The sequence below is a fragment of the Oryzias latipes genome, chromosome 15 (genome assembly GCF_053564925.1).
Source record: "Oryzias latipes strain Hd-rR chromosome 15, Olatipes_Hd-rR_3.1".
Classification (NCBI taxonomy): Eukaryota; Metazoa; Chordata; class Actinopteri; order Beloniformes; family Adrianichthyidae; genus Oryzias; species Oryzias latipes.
Window position 1 is genome coordinate 12,368,832 of NC_136251.1, and position 22,790 is coordinate 12,391,621.

General features: G+C 39.2%; 1 protein-coding gene across 1 annotated transcript; it reads right to left on the reverse strand.

Annotated features, from left to right (window-relative positions):
* Positions 1-8,215: 8,215 nt before the first annotated feature.
* cyp26c1 (cytochrome P450, family 26, subfamily C, polypeptide 1) lies at positions 8,216-17,373 on the reverse strand. Its single transcript, XM_004076978.5, has 7 exons — positions 17,249-17,373; positions 16,518-16,782; positions 14,927-15,151; positions 14,553-14,828; positions 14,318-14,476; positions 13,617-13,991; positions 8,216-9,738 (listed from the first exon to the last, which is right to left on the reverse strand). The coding sequence occupies exons 2-7, from the start codon at positions 16,713-16,715 to the stop codon at positions 9,394-9,396; spliced, it is 1,578 nt and encodes a 525-aa protein (XP_004077026.1). The 5' UTR covers positions 16,716-16,782; positions 17,249-17,373; the 3' UTR covers positions 8,216-9,393.
* Positions 17,374-22,790: the final 5,417 nt, after the last annotated feature.

The window sequence follows — 22,790 nt, forward strand, 5'->3', positions numbered from 1 at the left end:
GGGCCAAGCCCAAATCCTGAAAAACAACCCCACACCATAATTCCTCCTCCACTAAATTTCACACTGGGCACGATGCAGTCCAAAATGTACCGTCCTCCTGGCAACCTCCAAACCCAGACTCATCAATTAGATTGCCAGATGGAAAAGCGCGATTTATCGCAACAGAGAAGGCGTCTTCACTGCTCTAGAGGCCAGTGGCAGCTTCCTTTACATCAGTGGTCCACAACCTTTTTGACGCCATGGACCGGTATGACATCAGACAAAGTTTTCACGGTCCGGAAATGTAGCGGACGATTATTGTAACAACACAATGATGGAACAAAAACATGACAATGTGAAATCTGAGCTTTTATTTCAACATGCATAACATTGTACATCGCACAGGTGTCATCATCCTCTCCCCTTCCCACACTCATGGTGCAAAAAAAGTAGTACTGTATATTAAATGTAGCTTTGTTTTTTTGAAAGTTGAAGTCTCCTCTTCTGTGTCCTGGCTGGGCGTTTTCCCCTTGGGAAAGAAACTTTCCAAAGACATTTGTTTTTTTACTCATTTTGCTAGTTCCTGGGTTTTATTTTAGCGGTAACCTATCACGTGACCGAGAAGAGTGCCTCGGCCTGCGTCAAGAGTGACATAGACGAATGTCACTCTTGAGCCGATTTTTTATAATGGCTCATTCAAGTCAGAAAAGTGAGATTACCTATTAACTGCATTTTCATAAGCGTGATGTTGAACTGTGGGCCTGCATCTGGCTGCTGAGAAGTTGAATATCCGGTTCCATTGTAGTCAGAGCAAGTCTCAAACACTGATGCAGATGTTCATCTCCCTGTAGTCTGGGGACCCGTGCTCTAAAGTGTCCCTCTCTTTGTATAGGAGTAATTGTGTGCCCGGCAGCAGACTGGTGACCTGTCCAAGATGTACCCTGCCATCGCCCAACAGTAGCTGGGACAGACTCCGGCAACCCCGCAACCCCGAAAGGGTTATCGTGATTTAAGAAAATGGATTGTTAGACGGAGGGATGTTTTTGTTCAAAAAGGGGTTTCCACCTTTACAAGTGCGACCAAGGTCACTGTCAGACCCATGGACTATTGGACTATAGTCATAGACCCACAGTGGAGTTTGGTCTGTTAAAAATGTAGCACTGAAGACCTCTCATTGTGTTTCTACACCAGACATCTTTGAAGTTTGTTTGAATCAAACCTGCTAGCGTGAAAGATCATGATGGTGATATTTTATTTCGGACATACATTTTTAAAGGAAAAATGGAAGATAAAATAAAAAATATGGGAAACATCTGAAACTAAGTGAGAAGAAATAAAAACTTCCTAAATTCTCACCCACATGAGCTAGACTAAATTTACTACCACACCCAGTGCACCCACTATATATTATAGTCCTGTTCTCTCTTTAATGAGTACACATTCAGTTTCAGATATCCACATACATATATTTTTTTGATTTGGTTTGATTTTATTTGAAATGGTTTTATTTCAAGCAATCACATAATAATGCTCAAAATTCATTCATACATTCATTCAAAGACGTGTCAATATATAGCTATAGAAAAATACACGCGTAGAAACATACACATAGAAACATCCAACTCACATTTGTCATGCATATAAATTAATTTGATTCTATTTAAGTCTCATTTCCCAATACACCAAAATGCAGCCTGATTCAAATTTATATTAAGAAATATTTACAGTTTATCACAGTTTATTTATGTCTTGGGTATGTACACATCCATCAATAATCCTTCTTTATATTTGTACTTAAATTCCATTATTATTTTAGGTGTGCATTCAAATCAGAGTTCATTTGCTTTAATTTGCATGAACAGATATGCGACCGTTTTACTCCCATGAAACATTTGACAGAAAGTCATCTCTTGATTGACTTATTAGCCACCAAACACAAGTGCAACCTGAATGGCAGCAGCGAGAAACAGCAAATGACATCAATTTGCTGAATGTGATCCTTGAAACAGTCTGGAGGACAGGGGCGGATTTACCATTAGGCAAAGGTAGACCATCACCATGGGAGCCCCGATTAACCCTTGTGCTATCTTGGATGACCCCACCCTTACATTGACGTGTTCTTCCTACCATGACAAAGGTGGATAAAGGTGGAAAGATTTCATCTAATCCATGGACACCAGTGAAGATCACAAATCATTGAAGAAAAAAGGTTCAGCGCACTGTCTAGTGCAGGGGTGTCAAACTCATTTTCACCGAGGGCCACATCAACATAGTGGTTGTCCTCAAAGGGCCAGATATAACTTGTACATGTAACTAAATGTAATGAAAAATAAATGTAACTACTCAATGTTAAATAACTCATTTATTTATTTATTATAATTTTTTAAAGGGAAAATTACAGTTGCATAGAAAACATATGTTTGCTTGTTACTTTAGCATAAATCCTTTAAAAATTTGATTCTGTCAGGTTAGGTTATATTGACAGTGTGTTTATAGTGTTTAAGTCCTAATGTATAGTTGCCCAATCTGGTATTTCAAGTCTGATTCCCCCTAGATATGAATAAATACACACCTAATTTATTTTTTTATTCTAAGAAATTAAAAACTTTAATGCTCTCGCGGGCCACATCAAATGACATGGAGGGCCACATTTGGCCCCCGGGCCTTGAGTTTGACACATGTGGTCTAGTGGGTCTAGATGACCCAACTCCCAATGTTAAAGTGCCTCAGATAGCACAAGGGTTACTCACTTCTAATCAATGACTTCTAATTACATCTAATTAATTACTGATTGGGTGGTTTTTTTGTTGGATCTGGTGGTCTTTAGATGACTTTTGGGCTGGAAAACCATGACTCTATCTGAAAACACTGGCAGAGATTAAATGATGATTCAAAGCAACTTTGAAAAAGTGGTCAAATGAAGTATAGTGATCCGAAGGGCTGTAAAAAGAGGGAAAGGCAAAGAGAAAGCAAGAAATGTTTTGCCATACTAACAAAAGTACTGAAATATAGATCAAATAGGAAAAACAAGAACAGAATAAAAAAACTAAAACACTTCAAATTTATTTTTTTATTTCTTTTACCATATTTAGTAAAATCAGACTAATTAAAGAAAATATGTCATTTTTTCCTTCTAGGAAGTGAGGGATAAAAAAATTAGTGCATTTAATAATTTGAATGTTTTTCCAAGTAAAAATAATGTATATAATATAAAATACATTTCTTGCCCCCCCCCAGCACAGGCAAAGGGACCACCCCCCCAAGCCAGGCCAGACCACCACCCCACCCCCCCACCACGCACCCCCACACCCAAGCCCAAAGGACCACGCAGCGCCCCAGCCCGCCCCACCCAGGCGCCGGACCCGATCCCCCGACCAACGGAGCCCCCAACAACCCCCGCCAGGCACCGGAGGCCCCGACCCCCACCCCGGCCCACGGCAGAAGGGCAAGGAGCAGCGACGACCAGGCCCCCCCCACCCCCTAAGTCACGGAGTTAGCTATGGGAGACCAGAGAGACCGAATTCTTTCGAAGTTACTTGAACTTTGGGCTGACATTTTTTCCAAGCTGATATGATCAAGCAGCAGATTTCTGTGTTGACTTATATTTATATTTTTTTTTGCTTTTCCAATTTATTAAAATAGTTTTTTTAGCAATGCAAAGAGTTATGAAAATGATAGAGCCTAATCCTCCTTCTACATCGATGGCACTCATGTCACCAAGCACACAAAGTGACGGTGAAGCTGTGATTGAAACCTTAAGCCAGACTGATAGATCGGCACATACCTGCCGCCAGAGAGCCTGGACAGGCGTGCAGAACCATAGTGCATGCATGTAATTGTCAGGTAGATTACTGTCACAGTGCTGACAAATGTCTGAGTTACTGAGACCCATCTTGAACATCCTCTGTCCAGTGTAGTAAATTCTGTGAAGAGTTTTGAAATGGATTAGCTGCAGATTTGGACTTTTTGTCAGTTTAAAAGTGTTTAAACAAAGTTCTGACCAAAAACTTTCATCTGTGCTGATGCTCAAATCCGCATCCCATTTTGTTGTCGGAAGTGAAATATTGTTATCTAAATTGCATAAAAGTTTGTATATTTTGGAGAGAGTTTTATTCATTGAGAAATTGATCAGAGTGGTAACTACATCTCATTTAATTGTTGCCGGTTGCACATGGCTAGACACTGAAGCTGGTTCCCATGAACCCCCTTCTTCAGCTGACCAGTCCCTGACCGGAGCAGCCGGTGGCTTTGGAGTGAACCCTGGTTCAAAACGTCTCCAAGTTCACAGCAACTCAGCGTCCATCGGATAACGACCTTGGCAGAGCTACGATGCCCTGCAGCGGACAGAAATAGACCAGACTGTGTGTGTCCCATTAATTTTCTGCCACAGAGCTTCACCCTGTTCTCAGCCTGTCAATGAGGGCGGTCAGGTGGGGGTTGGAAATGCCAAGTGACCAAGCGATGGCCTCTTTGTTGATCTCGCTGTCCTTTTTGTTTGTCTTGACGTGGAATTGTTCTCAAGTCGAGAACTACATCTGCCATGTTGAATCATGAAAATCTATTTGCTGCGTTTTACAAGTGAATCTAGCAAATTATTTGTTTGTGGCTGCCCTCACTTACACTTCCTGGTTTTATAAGTCAGCCAACAGATAAATATACAAAGGAACAAAAACAACAGGAAGGAAGTCAGTAAAACGATGCAACCTTCGTGCAGTTTTTATATTGTAAATGGTTCAAACAGTGTAAACTAGTAAATTTCTGTGTCCCAAAAACCACCACAAAAGAAGTCTTACAATGACTTGTTCTAGGCCCACTGGAGGCATTTCAGAGTCTTGTTTTGGTGAGTCCCATCAAATAAATTGTCATGGTCTTGGTCGTTTTGATAACATAATCGAAACATTGTGAACGTTTCAAACATAAGGTTTGAAATTATCATTCAAGTCTGTTATAAAAAAGTTTATTTTTAAATTTAACTGACCAGATTTTCTGATTGATTTGCTTTCATGTTGTCTGTGATCTTTGGTTCCAAAGACAATGGTAAAAGGTGGATGCGGCAGCACATATACTTTATTTAATGTGTGCATGGATTTGAAAGTTAAGATATCTCATGAATACGTCATATGAAATTAAGTCAGTTTGAGCTGTTTCAGTTTGTGTCCAGTTTTTTCTGAGTGAGCTAACATTCATGTCTTCCATGTCACCTGCACTTGTAGTTGTCTTTTTCCTCCTCTTGGAAAGATCCATTATGTCAATTGCAGGCAGCAGAAGTCTTCAACCATCACAGAACTGACAACAGTTATCATGTATTGCAACTAAGAGCTTCGTTGTCAGTTGATATTTTTCCGGTCCCGGGTTACACAGCAGGACGTGTGGCGTGCCTCTCTGCAAATACAACTATCTTCAAATTACTTAAAAGGTTGATTTTCCCCAAAAAAGAGAGCTGACCATGCCCCTGAAGAAACCCCAGGAATACGTAGACCTCAAAAAGACTCTTGACATTATTCAAGAAACGCTGAAAAGTTTTATGGAACAAGTGTCGGCTAAGCTAACGCCACTTTGGGAAATGATGGAAGAGTTCTGAAGATTTCGGGCTCAAAACGAGCAGCGAGAAAACCGGGTCGAGATTCTGGAGAAAAGACTGAACGATGTGGAACAGCAAGTAAGGATGAATAATGTCATTCTCACTGGAGTACCGATCAAGCCTCGAGCGAAACTGACAGCAGGAGCCAACACTGCTAATGCTAGCGCTAGCATAGTTAGCAGTGCTAATACGGAGATCGGTGCAAAGTCTTTGGAGCAGCAAATACATTCATTTCTCACATCTAAAGGGATTTCCCTGGATCTCAATATCATCGAGACCTGCCACCTGCTCCCCAGGAGAAAGGAGACGGATAAACCAGCGATCCTCATCAGGTTTGTGAATCACAAACACAAGCTAGCTTTGATGACCCAAAGGAAACACCTGAAAGGTTCGGCTGCTTATCTGAACGACCATCTGACCAGAAGGAATGCTGAAATCTCAAAACATGCACGGCTTCTCAGGAAGTGTAAGCAGATTGAGAACACTTGGGTTAAAGGCTGCAGGATTTACGTCAAACCGCTCGGTCCAGAGGACCGGTCCAAGGTTCTGGTTGTGAACACCATGAAGGACTTTGAGAAGTGTTTAATCACGGTCGTCTGAAACAACATGGAGTAATAAACCAAAGAGCCAAATAATTTCAAGAAATATGAGACGTGGATTCATCACTTCCTCCATCGTCTGACGTCACCTGAATAACAGCAGAGCTCTGACCTGCAGACAACTTGACCTCAACTTTCACCGTCGCTGAGATCAGCTGAAGAAGGATATGGACTTGAATCTAATGTCTGCAGTCATAACATCGAAGAGAACTATTAACTCTGTTTTGAACCCAGAAGAACGGCTGTTATCAGTAAAAGAAGAAATACCAACCTTGGACAATCGACAGTTATGGACCCTTTTTACTTTTCCCCTACAGCATTACTTTATTATAAAAAAAAATAAATAAAAATACAAAAAAATGTATTAAAAAAAGTGAAACAAATGATTAATCACTTATTGAAAATTGTTAAATTGATTGACTTTTAATGATATTACTTCACTTTCTCCAAAAATTGATAAATTGATTCAAAAATCTTTCCTAATGTAGCATAAATTTGCACATGTTTTTAATTTTTGATACTTGATGAAATTTTGCTATGAAAATTCCTGAAACAGTGTTGTGTCTACTTTACTGATATAGTATTATGTTTTATTCATATGAATGGCTTTTATAAGTAACATAATCTGCATATATTCCAGATGACTGATCTGCATTTGCCATGTTGATTTCTAAAATAGTTATTTTTGACGTAATACTTAAGTAATTCATCTTTGTCATGTGCTTTATCGATATCTTATGACTTTTAATTCTGTCTGATAAAAACTGGGAACCAGATATTGATAAATAATGTAATAAAATGGTTATAGTATAACGGGGTGGGATTATATAAGTTCGCTTCCTTCCACTCCCTTTCAAGCAATATTTATTAATATGTCTAATTATCCTAAGTTTGATTAGTTACTGTATGAATGTATAACTGATGATTATATTGCTGTTGTGTATTATTTCTACTTAATTGCTTTAAATAAACCATATCAAATCAAAATATCCTTTTGTTTTGCTGCCCTGTTCCTTATGTTACATGGTTTGAATCTCTAAGTTTGTAGAGGCCATTTTAGTCCAGTGAACTAATTGCCATGTTCAAGAAACTATGACGTGGTGCCTTATCCTCCTGGAAGTAACCATCAGAAGATGGTAGACTGTCGTCATGAAGGGATGGACATGGTCAGCAACAACACTCAGGTAGACTGTGGTGTTGTAGTGATGCTCAATTGGTAACAAATGGACCCAAAGTGTGCAAAAAATTGTCCCACACACCATGACACCACCACCACCAGCCTGAACCATCATTACAAGGCAGGATGGATCCACGCCTTCATGTCTGGCCATTCTCTTCTGACCTCTGGCCTCAACATGGCCACAGAACTGCCGCTCACTGAATGTTTTCTCTTTTTCAAACCATTCTCTGTTAATCCTAGAGATGGTTGTGGGTGAAAATCCAGATGAGCAGTTTCTGAAATACTCAGACCAGCCTGTCTGACACCAACAAGCATGTTCAAAGTCACTTAAATCCCCGATGCTCGGTTTGAACTGCAGCAGATCGTCTTGACCATGTCAACATGCCAATTTGCACTGGGTTGCTGTCATGTGATTGGCAGATTATGAAATTTGCATTAACGAGTAGTTAAACACGTGTACCTAATAAAGTGGCCAGTGAGTTTATATAGAAATATGATGTTGTGGGCTTTTTGGATTTATCTGGACCGAATTGTAAAACAATGACCAGATTCTTTAGAATGAACTGGATCGTAGTAATCAGAATAAGTAAAGCTCAATTTGATGGATTTGAGCTTTTAGTGCAGCGCTGAAAGACAACCTCAGTTGTGAACTGACGCTCTGTACATAAACTGATTTGAAATAAACTGAATTGAAAATGGTTTCAGGCAAATTGACCTTCAGAAGAGAGAAGCATCTGGATGAAAGGAGAGATGATTTATACGTGAAAAAGTGGAGGCTTGGAATCTTCAAAACATGTAAACAGGTTTGCTGAAGAAAGGTGTTGCCCCCAGGTTACTTTTGGCCAAGAAACCCAATGTAACTCAAACCACAACATGTTAGTTTACCGTTTGTTTACTCTTTCCACCAACTGTACAGCAGCTACATCTGAAAAGACATGACAAATATGTACAGACTCCATAAAGCAAAAAAAGTGCTATCTCCTTCCATAAATCCATCTGCCCATAAGACTTCACAGCTCATCTGTTAGGTTAAAGACCAACACAGAAACTGTCCTAAAACTCCCTCACTTATAACAATATTAATTAAAACTTTTCTCTCTGTATATATTGCTCTAAACAGTCAAGAATTTCTAGGTTCTAGAAGAAAAAACGGTTTCCATATATGATCCTTTATATTACAAGTTAGTATTTCTAAAACTGTTAAAATACAACACATATTGCATTTGCATTTAAATACAGCTTATTCATATTTGCTACTTCATTTGATACACAGAGCTATGTAACATTCATGCAGATAAAGGGAGAATGTTGTGAAAGATGGACCTCAGAAATAAAGCTGAGGTGCAGAAGCTTGGCCTGAGTTCAAGGTTTCATTTTGAGTCTCTCCTGTCTCAGATGGTCTCTGTGATGTTTCTGTGGAGGCAAGTCCAGGTGTGTTCAAAAGTGAAGACCAGGCAAACCCAGATGTGGTTTCAGTCCCCTTAAAAGTCTGTGGAGCAGGGTGTGTCTGCTGACTGCAAACAACCTGTGGGGGATTGCAAATGCTTGTAGCACATGGTGCTGCTAAAAACACTGTGGAATCCAAAAGACAGAACAGATGACATGAGATGTCAGAAAAAACATTGTCATATTTGAAACTTGGTCCTCATTAACTTAAAGGAGATTCATAGAGAGGCAACATGTTAGAAATCAGCCCAGTCAGTGGACTTTCTTGGAACAGAACCTTCTTGTAGTCTCTCCAGCTTCTACCTCGCTTTGGACAAAGTCCTACCTTCAAAACGAGCTTGACTTTCCATCTAAACACGTTAATAACTTAGAACATAGTTGAAGACAGAACTGGATTGGAGAACTGCAGTTCAGCACAGCAGGCCATCAAACTTAAAACTGCTGAGCGTTGAACAGCAGTTGCAGGCCAGCGGAGTGAACCCTGTTCTTGAACATGAACCGAACCATCAGGAGGTCTTTGTTTACAGAGTGTTTCCAGAATAACAGCTCACAGTGTTTCCGCAGAGCTGCTTCATAGTTTTTTTACAAAGCTTTGAGTCTACAGCAACCTAAAGCGGGTTTTTGTATGAAAAGCGTACATGCAGCCCGTTGACAGGATGAACGATAGGCACCGTCTGCATCTTGGGAAAGTTTTGCGTTGCCAGAGTCCATTTGCAGGTTCCGATCAGCTCCACCGCCAGGGTTTTGAGAATGATCTGTGCCAGTTCCTTTCCGATGCATCTCCGCACGCCGCCACCGAACGGCACATAGCTGAAGCGAGACGCCCGGCTCTCCTCCCGCTCGGGGCCAAAGCGATCCGGATCAAACATCTCTGGGCTCTGGAAAACTGCTGCTGTCTCATGAGTGTCCCGGATGCTGTACATCACACTCCAGCCTTTGGGAATCTGGTAACCCTGTAAGATAAAAGAATCCAATGATCACAAACGCTGTCTTAAAGTGAGTAAATGAAAGAAACAGGAAGCTAAAAAAAAACCAATTAAGTTTGTTGAAAAAAAGTACATAGTTCAACCTATTCTAAAAAATATCTTCTATCCTGGTAGTTGTTATGGGCTGCATGGTGGTGCAGTGGTAACACCATTGTATCATAATGAGAAAGTCGTGGTTCAAGTGTGAAGTTTGCATGTTCTTGCGCATGCATGGGTTTTCTCCAGGCACTCCAGCTTCCCCCCTACAGTCCAAAAACATGCTTTGTAGGTTATCTGGTTATATAAAGTGTCCCTAGGTGGGAGTTATTGTGTGCTGTGCACACTGACAACCTGTACTGTGTATATACCCCAACCTCACCAAACAGTGGCTGGGACATTTGATTGTTTTCTAACAATTTGCCATTAATTCCTTTGTACCTGGTTAAACGCTAACTGCAATGGTGAGTTCTGTCTTAGCTCCCACTAACCTACTTTTTTTAAATTCAAATCTAATGTCAAACAGATGCAAATACCAATAAATAAAACTTTATTTAAAAACAAATATTTGGTACTCTTCACACATGCAGATCTGATCTATAGAATTTCTAAATGCGGCATTATTTTTTGTTTGATTGTGTCTTTTTTCTCATTTCTTTTATTTTTAAATAAAGGCAAAATGACATATTTTAGTCAAATTCTAACATCTGCTTTTTCTGGTTTGGAAACACCTAAAAGTTTTACACAAGTGTACTTATATTTCTATTTTTTTTGGAAAACTCACTTTTTTATTTCATTTACTGTTATTTACCTTTTTTGCTCTGTTAATCCTAACGGCTTTTTTCCCCAATTATTGGTGCAAACGTGGAATGTCCTTGTTCAGATTTTACTGAGGTTTAATTGAATGAACAGGCATAAAGCAACCTTCAGAGCCACCATTATTTCTCAGCTGTTGGGCCTTTATAATGTGAGAAAAAGGTGGAATCAATGAGGCCAGAGGTATTGTCGAAGGTCACTCTAAACTTTGCTTGTTCTTTTTCAATTAAGGCAGTAGATTGGGGGCAGGATGATGGCAAAAGGGGCTATTGAGAGATCAGGGAGGGGTCAGGTTCCCAGCAGACACCTCGCTAATCCTTCATGAGAATGTCTTTGACCTGGGAGTCAGTCGGCTGTGATGATGAAGATCATTCACACTCACACATTTGTTCTATTAATGTTAGCAAGGCCTATAGGCTGCCCCTCAGATAGAACAGAGCTGCTGCTGTTCCAAACTGCGCCACCTACAGTCAGAGACTGCCATGGCAGTACCTTTTTCATTTGACGTTTTCCAAGAAAGGTTTACTTTCCGACTAGAAAAAAAACTTTTTCCCATTTTAAATAAGTACATCAGAAAAAAAACTGCAAAAACTTTAGTGATGTCTTAGTTTATTTGAGCTTTCTTTTTAATCTTGTAAACTCAAACCAGCAGCTTTAAATGTGCCTCAATCTAATAATGAAATAAACAGACTATTAATCTCTTGTCACACCATAAGATTCTGAGCAGTGAAAATGAAGTCTGAAGTGGATCGGTCATTGATACTGCACTTTAGTCCACCCACATTTTTGCTAATTGCTGATTGGGTAAGATAGTAAAGACTGAGTTTTGTTGTGTTACCCAATTGGTACATTGATGTATCAGTCAATTCCCTCTAATCATGCTCAAAAGTGCACCCATTTTCATCCATAGGAAAAGAACAATACCCAATGAAAACGTTTTTAAAGCTAGATTTTATGCAATATCATTTTCAGAGTAAATAAAAAAGTTTTAACTTGGGAATTAATAAAAAAATCACTCCCTCTTTATAACCGGTAACTAGTGGTCATTTGAAGAACTGCAACATTTGGTGGTTCCTAGTTAGTAAAATTTAAATTAAGCATAGTAAATTTGGAAACAAGGTGGGGACTTAAGCCAAACCAAACAGTGAAAAAAAAGCTGAAGATTTAAATTTAAAAGAGCAATTCAGCTTTTACTGTAATTTACTCTTTTTTTCTTTTAAAACAAGCTTTTAATTCTTTAGCTTTGTAAAAATATGTATTGATGTTCTTGCAACTTTTAACAGGCAAACCAGTACAAAAGAAAATGATGTTCTTTCACAAAGCGCCATCAAAAGTTGTATTTTGAATTTCAAGTAAACATTTATCACTTATGCAAAGAGGGAAATGTCAGGCATCCATGCAGCAGTAGATTTTTAATTGATCAAAAAAAAAAGTAATTTCACAAATCCAATGTCATTACTCCTTTAATTTATCACATCAAATGTCACGTTTTTTATTGAGTCTATACTGGATCTAGAGGGATTCTCTCAGAACTATTCAGAAGTGAAAATGGGCAGGGACTTAAAGTCCCATTTTGATCATATTTGATCTATTATTAAAATGTAAAGGGAACAGAAAAACAAGTTTCTTTTCATTTCCCTTGCATACGAACTTGAGTTTTTGTCTTTTGTTTTTGTTGTTTTATGGAAATGAAAGGAAATAAAGAAATGGAAATGGAAAAATTGAAAATATTCTAGAGGTGTTCCCAGTGGATTTTCAGTTATGATTATACTGTTTTAGCCAAAATAAAAAAAAGCCTGCAGAGCATCAGTAGTTTATTGGAAACTCATTTCAAAGTTGTGATTGGAACTGTTGGGGTGGAGCAATCCTGTCTTCGCCTTCCGTCTCTGTTGCAGAGCTGAGCAGAGCAGGGAGCTTGTGGCCGACCCATGCATATTTTCAACATCAAAAAATACGATCTTTTTTGAGCTGCATTTTTCCTCTGCTCCTGAGTCACAATGATTAGAATAAAGAAATACTCCGAAAATGGTAGTTTAAGCTTAATTTTCTTTATATCTGCCCTTTGTCGTCAGAAAAATGTCCAAAGAACATGTTAAAAATACCAAAAACACCATTTTCATTGGAGTGGGCCTTTTATGAATTGAGATAAATTTGGTATCAGGTCAATATTCCCCTATTCCTAACTAAACCCACAAAAGAAATACGATATATGAAGGAGGCTCTAATACCGGAAGGAAGTTCTAAGGGCAGGGATGCCAAATTTAGTTTAGTCTGTTTAGTTTAGTTTAGCAATCAGCTATTGAATTTTATGACTTGATGTTCTTTATGATTCATCTTTATTACACAATTACTGGTATGTAGCCCACTGTTGTAAAAATTGGGCTATATAAAAAAATTGATTTGAATTGAATATATAATGGTTTACATGTTGTTTAATTGAAAATCTTAAAAAAAAAAATCATAAGGTGCCATTAGTATGGCTATGAGAGGGATTGTTGATTTTTCCCTCTGGCTTCAACCTTCAGGCGCAACCATAGCAAAATACCCCACAATTTATGTGACATAGCTAGTGAGGAGGGGGGCATTCACGATTGCTGACACGGGGAGTCATTCAAACTAAGATCACCTCTGAATTCCATTACGCTGATGACACTACTTTATTTCTTAATGCAAACAATCAGAATAAATCATTTTTGTAAGGATATTTTTATAATTTTGGTTTAGATTTTGTGATATTCTTCAATAAAATTGCAATTAAAATGTTTTTGTGAAGTTATTTCCAAATAATTTATTTAATTTATTTATTTATTATTGATATTTATTGTTGTCTGTTATTTTTTTGTTTAGGTTTCAGTTCACATTTAGAAGGCTTTGCATTACTTATGTTCAAATTGATGCTTTTTTCATCTGCAGGAGGAATTATCATGTGTTTTAGTAGGACCATGTCTTTTTTCATTAGTAAATAAAATACTATTTTGGAAAATTTGGATTTTAGTTTTGAAAAACTTTAAGCTTTTCATTGTCAACAACATGAACCAGGGGTTTTGACTCACATCAAGCTCAAATGTCTTCAGGGCTGTGCGGTAGCCACCTGACACGGGCGGCAGGAAGCGCAGCACCTCCTTGATGATGCAGTCGATGTAGCGCAGTTGACTCAGCTTTTCCAAAGTCAGATACGGGATGTGAGACCGAGGTTTTGGAAATCCTTGGTCCAACAGGCAGGTTGTCTCAAAAGCATCCTGCGCCGTTTCTGCCATCACACCCAGCGGGATCTGGCTCCGGTTGGAGTCAAAGTCAAGCCCCTCTGCCTCCAGCTCCACTCCTGCCTTCTCCACCACTTCTGGGTGGCGAAGAAGCTGCAAAACCAGAGAGGTGGAGGCACTGGCTGTGGTGGAGTGAGCTGCAAAGATTAGCTCAACTGCTGTTTCCTGTCAAAAAGGAGAAATTAAGACAAATTGAAACCTCTGATTGCTAGTTCAATGTAAACCTTAAAGAAGCTCCTGAGGAGTTGTAATCTGGAGAATATGGTAATTTACAGCTAAATGTTAAACGTTTTGAAGATCAGGATTGTTGCATTACTTCAGAGTAAAATACAGGATGCATAAGAGAACTTTACATTTCAAGTAGTTTTCTAAATCCTTGATCCTTTTCTTGAAACATGTCTCAACACGATCTGCTGTCTTGGTGGATATGGAATATTGATGAGATCATGCACACCTAAACACATTTTTGTAGCAGATTGTGACCTTGGTACCTTGAGCTCCTGGATGCTGAGCTCGTGGTCCTGCTCCTTGGCACTGGACATCATAAAGTCGAAGAAGTCTTGGTGCTCTTCCTCCGTCTGCTGCCGCTGCATTTTCTCCTCGATGATCTTCTCCATGTTGGCGTGCAGGATCTCTCTGGCCTTGATACCCTGAGAAGAGATGGTTCTCCATGAATGATGTTCCTGTGCTGGTATTTGACACCAAGGTCACTGTCAGGTCACTCACCTTGCGGAGTCCGCTGAACGGGGCGTCAATGGGCAGTGAGAAGAGGTTGTTCATGAGCTGCTCGAAAATCTTGGCCAAGTACACAATACGCTCCTCCTCCAACTGCAGACCGAGCAGCACCGCCACCGCAATGCGGAACGTCAGGGACTTGGCGGCGCTGTACACATCAATGGAGCCCGGCTCAGAGCACCACTTAGCGATTTCAGACTTGATGGTGTCCTGCAGCCGGGGCAGGTAGGACTCCAGAGCCCCGCGGCTAAAGACTTTGGCTAGAACCTTTAAAGGAAGCAGAGACACAGGCGTCATAAAAAGTTATTGGGATGCACGTGGCAATCAGGGCCTGCAGGATTAAAGCCACAGCTCCACCCTCCTACCTTCCTCTTTCTCCTGTGAAGGTCTCCTATGGAGTTGACCAGGGTGTTGGGCCCCAGGATAATGCGCGTGCTCTGGGGCCACTGTGTGCACACCAGGTTGTGCTCACCCAGCAGGATTTTCCGTATGTTTTCTGCACCCGTGACCCGGATCAGAGGCTTCCCTAGGAGGTGGGTCTTGAACACGTTGCCATGGCGTTCTCTGCGGGAGATGTGGAAGTTTGAACCCTGAAGAATAGGATAGAAACTTGAATTAAGTATTAGAGCTGCAAGGGCTCTTTTATGGGGGGAAAAAACAATTTGTATTTACAGGTTTTTATTGCAATAGATTTTAAATCGGATTTCAGGTCAAATATTTCAATTGGGTGACTTTGGCTTTAAACAGCTTGGTGAATTCAATTCACAAATTACCATAGTTTGTTTGAAAAAACAGTAACAAGTTAAACATTTTTACCAAAATTCCAACATAAAATGTTGCTGGGACCAATAACTAAAAAACTAACTAACTAAAGCAAAATCTTTACTGGAAAAAGCATGGTGGGGGCAGCATCATGCTGTGGGGCTACTGTACTTTGCTGCAGACATTGCTGGTGAAGAAGAAGGAATGGATATAAATATAGAAGCTGATGAAGGCACGAGTTTTCAGAATGAACAATGACGCGGAGCATTCCTCAAGTTTAGCTGCAGAGCAGCTTCAAGACAACAAAGTTCTGACATCAGTCAAGCAGAAAATTAGAGTGCGACAATGAAAAGACACAAGAAAGCAAGAGGAACTGAGATTGGACTCCGAAAGTTATCAAAATGACATTTGTGAATTAACAAACGGATCAAGTTGTAGATTCTGAGTCCTTGAGATTATTTAGAAATGTAAAAATATTTTTTTATTCTAAAAGAGAAAAAAATCTCTCATCTAACTTGTTTACCATTTAAAAAAGTAATAATAATATTTAAAAATAATTTTGTTTATCTTTTAACACAAGGATGACCACACAGCTCAGGTAGTTCGAAGAACAATTCCCTCATTTTAAACAAACCTTGGATGCAAAAATTCACCACTTTCATCATTGAAAATATTTAACAAAAATATTATGGATAATTGGATCCAGAATCTGTGTGTACCAGATTAGCCAAAAATCATCATCATAGTCTGAAGATCTAGATTGTTTTTGGCTCTGCCGGTATCTTTTTAAAATATAAATTTTTGACAACAAACGAATTTTGGATACTAAAAGATAATAAATCAGTAGTTTTGAGAGACTTTTTTGTAGATTGTTTTTCGGTTTGAGCACAAACGACCTCTTTTCATAATCCCCAAGGAGAAAAATTACGTGTTTTAAAGCCAAACATTGTAATTTTAAAGCCGGTGTTTGTTTAACATTTGCAGATAATTTAAAAGTTGTAACAACATACATTGAGAAAACTAGTCAAATTTGCTCATATGAAACACTGTGTAGAATTAAAACCACTCGCAACCCGCATAGCAGCCTGTTCTGGGACAAGAAAACGCAGCTTTGAAAACCTCCCTGCAATGCAATGAAGCCCAGGTAGATCTCAGACCTAAGCCATGCTATGAGCAGGAAGCAGCTGAACTCACCTGGAACAGCCAGTGGAAGGTCTCTCCCACCAGCGGCCAGCCCATGGAGCCCCTCGGCAGCGGCAGACTGCTCTCCTTGTCCCGCGTCAGGCTCCAGCGGAGGCTCCACAGCTGGCGGGTGAGCGCCAACAGCAGCAGCGCGGACAGCACGGACGTGAGCGCGGTGGCCAGAGCCGACAGTACCCCGAACTGAAACATCTTGTGGCTTCTCTTCCCAGCATCCACCTGCGTCTTTGCGCGTGGGTCTCCTCCTGTCCTGGAAAATCTGCCAGAACAAACGTGTACTATTACAGCTCCTCCTTTCTTTGCTGTCTTCACTTTTTCCCCCCTTTTCTCACTAAACAGATACAAATCGACACTGGCTCAGGTGGTGCGCGCATTGACGCTATGGAGTTTTATTTTTGCGCGTGTTGTGGATGAAACTGGAGCAGATGGATGCGCGCGAGGAAACTCCCTTCATTCCAGTGTCCTGCGCTCCAAAGTGAGGAGAAACTGTCAGCTATTCCAAACACTTTTACGGGTTTGCGTGCGCGGGCTTGTCTATTGTGATCTGCGCCTTTACAGTTCAGGGGCTCAGTGCGCCCTCCGGGCGGCGCGGGCTTCTCAAACCTGCGGTTCTTAAGTTAAACCTTTTCTAAACCAGCTTAAAGATGAAAGATGGATGGAGGTAGAGTAAACTGCACGATGCGCAAAAGCTGCAAAGAAATCGGTTTGTTTTTGATTGCGCTCACCTTCTCCGCGATTTCAAAACCAGGTTCTATTTTCAGGAGAGCAACTCTCTGTCCTTCCCCGAACCGGTAACTCCTACTCCTGCTGAGAGCGCGGCCCGCTGGGGTTTTATAGAAACGTCTGAGGCGTCATCCACCTTCAGTGACGTCTGAATATGTTAAAGCTCGTTGAGAGGCGCGAGGATAAAAAAAAACAACAAACGTTTGAAAATCAGAGCTAGGAGGGGGCGCGCACGGGGCGTTTCTCGTGCGCACGCAGAGCGGATTGCATGGGTGGATGAAGCAGATCCTCAGGTGGTCTCCGCGCACCACAGAGCCTGACCGCATCCCGGCGGCGCGTAGTCCGGATGAAAGACGGGTGGCAGCACCACCTGATACCCCCCCCCCCCCCAAGAAGAATTGCGCACAAAAATGTGTTCATCATTCCATATATTTTAAAAGTAACATATCTTTATATTTTGTTAATTAGACGCGACATTTCAATGTAGAGCCACTGAGACGTATCTATTTTGTTGCTTCACATCCTTAGGTTGAGCGCACGAGCGCACGCCTTCACCATTTTAATTTGGGCCTAAACTGACCACTTGATCTAATTAATATAAAACACGTTTTTTTTCAATTTAGCTTTTACTCTTTTCTGAAATTATTTACCTATTTATTGTTTTTTCTTTCATAATCAGACAATTTAATATGTATTTTTAAAACAACATTTCCTTAACATTTTTAATTGATATATTTTGTTTACGATAAAAAAGCATGTTTATAAATTATGAATAGGCTACATATTTGTGTCATATGAAGCCACCTCAAATCTAAAATATTCATAAATGTGAATAAACATTCTTAAACAAATAAAGACAGGAACACAAATTATTATTAACCAACAGATTAAAAAAGCCCCCGGAATCTAATAGGCAGGATTTTTTTTGTTTTGTTTTATTAAAATCTGGATCATTTTAGAGCGCGACCATCAGTGTTTGCTTATGCAGACACGAGAAATAGTTTAATTATTTATTTTCCTCCCACTTTCGTCTATTCTCCTAAATTGCAATATTCATTTCAATGGACAGCGCATGTTATTAAAACTAATTAAAAACTATATATATAACATTTTTTTCTTAAAATAAAATTAAACAGTCTGCACTTTTTCTGATCCCCACAGGCGTAAAACCATTTAAAAGCAGATCAATTAGATCACATCAATCACTCCGTCAATAAAAATGAGTATCCATGATTAAAAATAGACATGTTCTTTTATTCTTTTTTGTTATTGTTTGAAATCCATAATTAAAGAAATTTGGTGGAAATCCCCGAAAGTCACTTTTCCACCGCGCGCGCGCGCACCTTCACACCATCAGCTGGCACGCGGCAACTCAGAAAATTACATTTGAAACCAAATATCCGAGGGAGGGAATTCATCTTTTCCATTTTCCTTCGCGGGCAAAAAGGTAATAAATGTAAAAGAAGATCACGTTGCCTTCTTTCTTTGACACATTTTAGAACAAATTCCAAAAAAAAAAAAAAAAAAAAAGAACCAGAAAATATTTTAGAAGCAAAATAATACGAATAAACTAAAACAATTTTAGGTTTTAGTGTCTGCAGTAAAATAACACAAGTCCGTTTTTAAGCCCTGCAAACAAATACATTAAACTCAAACACTCCAAATTTGAAAAAAAAAAAAAAAAAAAAAAACATTTTGCGTTTTTGGAAGCGGAGGTTTTTGAACTAAGATTTACTCACAGCAGTTGGGTTTTAATTATAGAAAAAACACACGATGTCGTGTTTAATTCTTCTTACAAATTATTTGGATTTTGCTTTAATATAAGAAGAAAAATATTTTCTATTGTTTTCTTTTTATTCTTCTTTTTTCTTGCTTTGGTTTTACACTGTTTTTGTTAGAAAAACCTAATGCTTATTTTCTTTTTCTTGGCATTTTATAAATGACAAGAACATTGTTTACCCTGTATTATTTTGTAAGGTAATTTGGCATAAAATTTTACCACTTTTTTTTAAATTTCTTCGTTTTGTTACCAACTGGCAAGCGTAGGCTATTTTAATATTTTTTCTTTTTACTTTATATTCAGCACAGAATACATAGCTTAGCTTTAGCTCTGTAGGTTTTTTTTATTTTGTTTTTTGTTTCCTTTTTTTGCACTTGCAGATTGCATGCATTCTTTTTATTATTATTATTATTTTTACATCTTATTCAGAATTTTCATTCAAGATCATTACTTTATTTTTATTGATTATTTTCTAGTTTCTGCAGATTATCAGATTTTCAGCATCCTTTTATCAGCATTGTAAGAATTATTTCCTTTCTAAATCTAGTGATAATTTTTTATTGCATTATGACGTTGCTATCTTGCAGGTTTTCAGCTAAAGTCAATTTCTTGGCAATTGTTTGCCTACTTTCATCCTGTGATGCTGTGTAGAGCTAGTTTAGCAGTGGACTTTTACATTTCTGTTCATGATAACATATAATATAATATATTTCTTTCCTCAAAATTTTGAACTATTAGGGCAAACATCTCTGGCAGCTTTATTTTTTCACTGTACTGATGATGTATCACCGATTTTTTTAATCCAGTGACCATTCAGGATGTCTCCACACTATTGCAGAGAATTAAACCTTCTTCTTCCAGTGATGGTCTCCCTTTAAAGCTCTTCCAACAGTTTTGCATCAGATCAGCCTGTTCATTGTAAAGCTGGTGAATGTGTCACTCACATATAGCTCAAGGAGCACTAAAAAGCACTAAAAAGGCAAACTTGGATCCATTTCTACCTATAATGTACATGTTTGTCATTCAACTCTCAACTTCTTTTTATTTAAAAAAGTCTAGAAAAGTTGTGGCAGATCAATTTATTACAGAGAAGCCCAGTCTCTTAATCTGATCTTCACAGAAATGGTCTCAAACAACTTTAACCCTTGTGCTATCTTAGATGACCCCTCCCTTACATTGACGTGTTCTCCCTACCATGACAAAGGTGGATAAAGGTGGAAAGATTTCATGTAATCCATGGACACCAGTGAAGATCACAAATCATTGAAGAAAAAAGGTTCAGTGCACTGTCTAGTGGGTCTAGATGACCCAACTCCCAATGTTAAAGTGCCTTTACTATACATTTCTAATGACAGCATGACAACAGGGAAATTCTCAGTCATGGTTTTATTGGATCTTTCTCCCATTTTATATTGGTGATCTTGATGTTATGAGGAGACTCAGTGATCTAGTTGGATTGTCTGGTTCCATCTTTCTGAATATTCTTAGAGTCCACAAACCATGTTGTGCTCTTACATCCTCTGGTCAAATTTTCTTGGTTGTCTTTCACACATATTTTAGAATTTAAAGGAGATTGAGCATTCCAAGTGATGGCTTCCAAACTCTACCTCTGTTTCCACTTGCTATTGACTAAGCTGGAGCTTTAACAAACACCAAAACATATTTTTTTCTGTGCAAGCTTTTAGGTAAATTTGGGTTTTTATTTGTGAAGTAGTATAATTTAATGTGAATTGTAACTTCAAACTCTTTTATTTCCTATTTTATGCAGTTTTTATGCCACTTTTGACCTGTGTTGTTGAGCACTGTGTGATTCTTTCTGGGGAAAAGTGCTGTAAAACTGTCTTCAGCAGCATTCAGGCTTCAACCACATCAGCAAAGAAAACTTTTCCTGTTTTCAGAATCTACAATTACCACTTTTGTCTGTTCTAAAACCCCTGTGTGACTTCTACTTGTGCTCATTTTTCCTGCTCTCTTCTGTTGAATGATGAGTCCTGGTACAGATCAGGCTCTGTCTGGATATTTTATCTTCAACTAACAACCGGCTGATTTTAGGAAATACAATTGGAATTTATATTAGGAAAGGGGAAAAAAATCAAAGTTTTGACTGTGCCTGAAGGATCCATTATCCAGTTGTTTTGAAGAGACGAAAAAGAAAAGACTAGAACTATGTTTTCAATTTTTATTCAGCGGAAAAAGAAGTGTGGGTTAGTGAGATTTGTTGCTTAATTTGTTCAAACACCGGAAGATGTTTGGCACCCAACCCTCCTGAGATGCGCTTGATGACCTGCTGTCCCCTCACACGGCAGGGATGTGCTCAGGCTCGGAGGGTCCTTCCTCTAATCCCTGTGCCAAGCTTTTAAAAGATTATGTAAAGGAGACTGTCCTCCTTTTGTCTTCCAGATTGCAGCTCTGGTTTCAACCTCACACACATGGGAGATGGGACCAAATACGATTGATTCAGACTAAATGAAACCTAAAGAAAAAGGAAAGAGGACTGAAGTGAGGATTTGCATCCGTCTGCTTTGTTCGATTTGATTCACACTGAGCCATAAAAGATGTAAAAGCACAGCCGCTGGCGTGCGACAGGTTTGTCACTAGAGGCGTGTTTGTGTGTTCAGGCCTCTGGGCTGATTGAGCTGATAAGTTAAGCTGATCCCGAAGCCCAGATCAGATTTTCAGGGGTTTTATGGAAACCATCAGGTTGTAAACTGAGAAAAGCAGGATCCATGAAAAACACACACAAACATCAACAAAAGATGTCTCTCTTCCAGAGTTTGTATATAATAGTAGAGCAAGAAAGTCCTTCAGTTTCAGCCAATATTGCTCTGAACATAAAATGAGAAAAGTGATGTTTTAACTGGATGGGTTGTTGAAGCTCATTTTTCAGACATTTTTACACCTTTAGGATGCAGGAAAAAATGACTGAAATTGCTGCATACTTCAGGCCAAGTTTTACTTGCTTTCTTTGTACCATCAATGACTCCACCCATCTCAACCATGGAAGCCCAACACATTAGTAACGAAAAGTGTTCTATAACGGCACAAAGTTGCTTTTCTCCATGACAGAATCTGCTGATTTACACGGATTGCATAAACACTTCACTGTTGTAAGGCTGCTTTTCCCTGCTTTAGAATCCACTGGAGTTACTTTAGTTGCGTAAGTGGTTGAAAAGGTACGGTAGTCAAAAGAATGTCAACACTAAAACTCATTTGTTAAATGGTTGAACTATATAACCGTCCATTTAAATTATCTGAAAATGACACCAAAATTGACTCTATATCCACTCAAACAACAACCTGTTGTTGGAACGCTGCTGTTAGGACCTACACTTCTTTCTGCATTTCCATTTTTTCAAACAGTTAGTGTCACAAGACAAAAAACTTAAAGTAATCCCATAGCAGCTCAAACTTTTTGCTGTTGTAACCTCTTAAGGGGACACAAAACTTCTCTCCAACAAACTCTGTCATGGAAGAATAGATGTTGAAAGAGACGGCAGCTTTTGTCTCTCAGCCTAAAACATGGAGGTCTTGCTGTTTATTTGTGGCACGTCACTCTGACCGAGGGACGTTCCAATCCGGTCCTCCAAGGCCAATGTTCTGCTTCTGTTCAAAGCTTACAGCCATTGGAGCTTCGTATTGGTGGAGCAAATGTGATCATTAGCTGTGAGGACGAGGGGAAGGGGGTCTTCTCGTGCACGCTGGATGGGGCTGATCAGGGAGCTCGTGCAACGCGCATGTGTTATTGTGACATTACAACAGCTCAT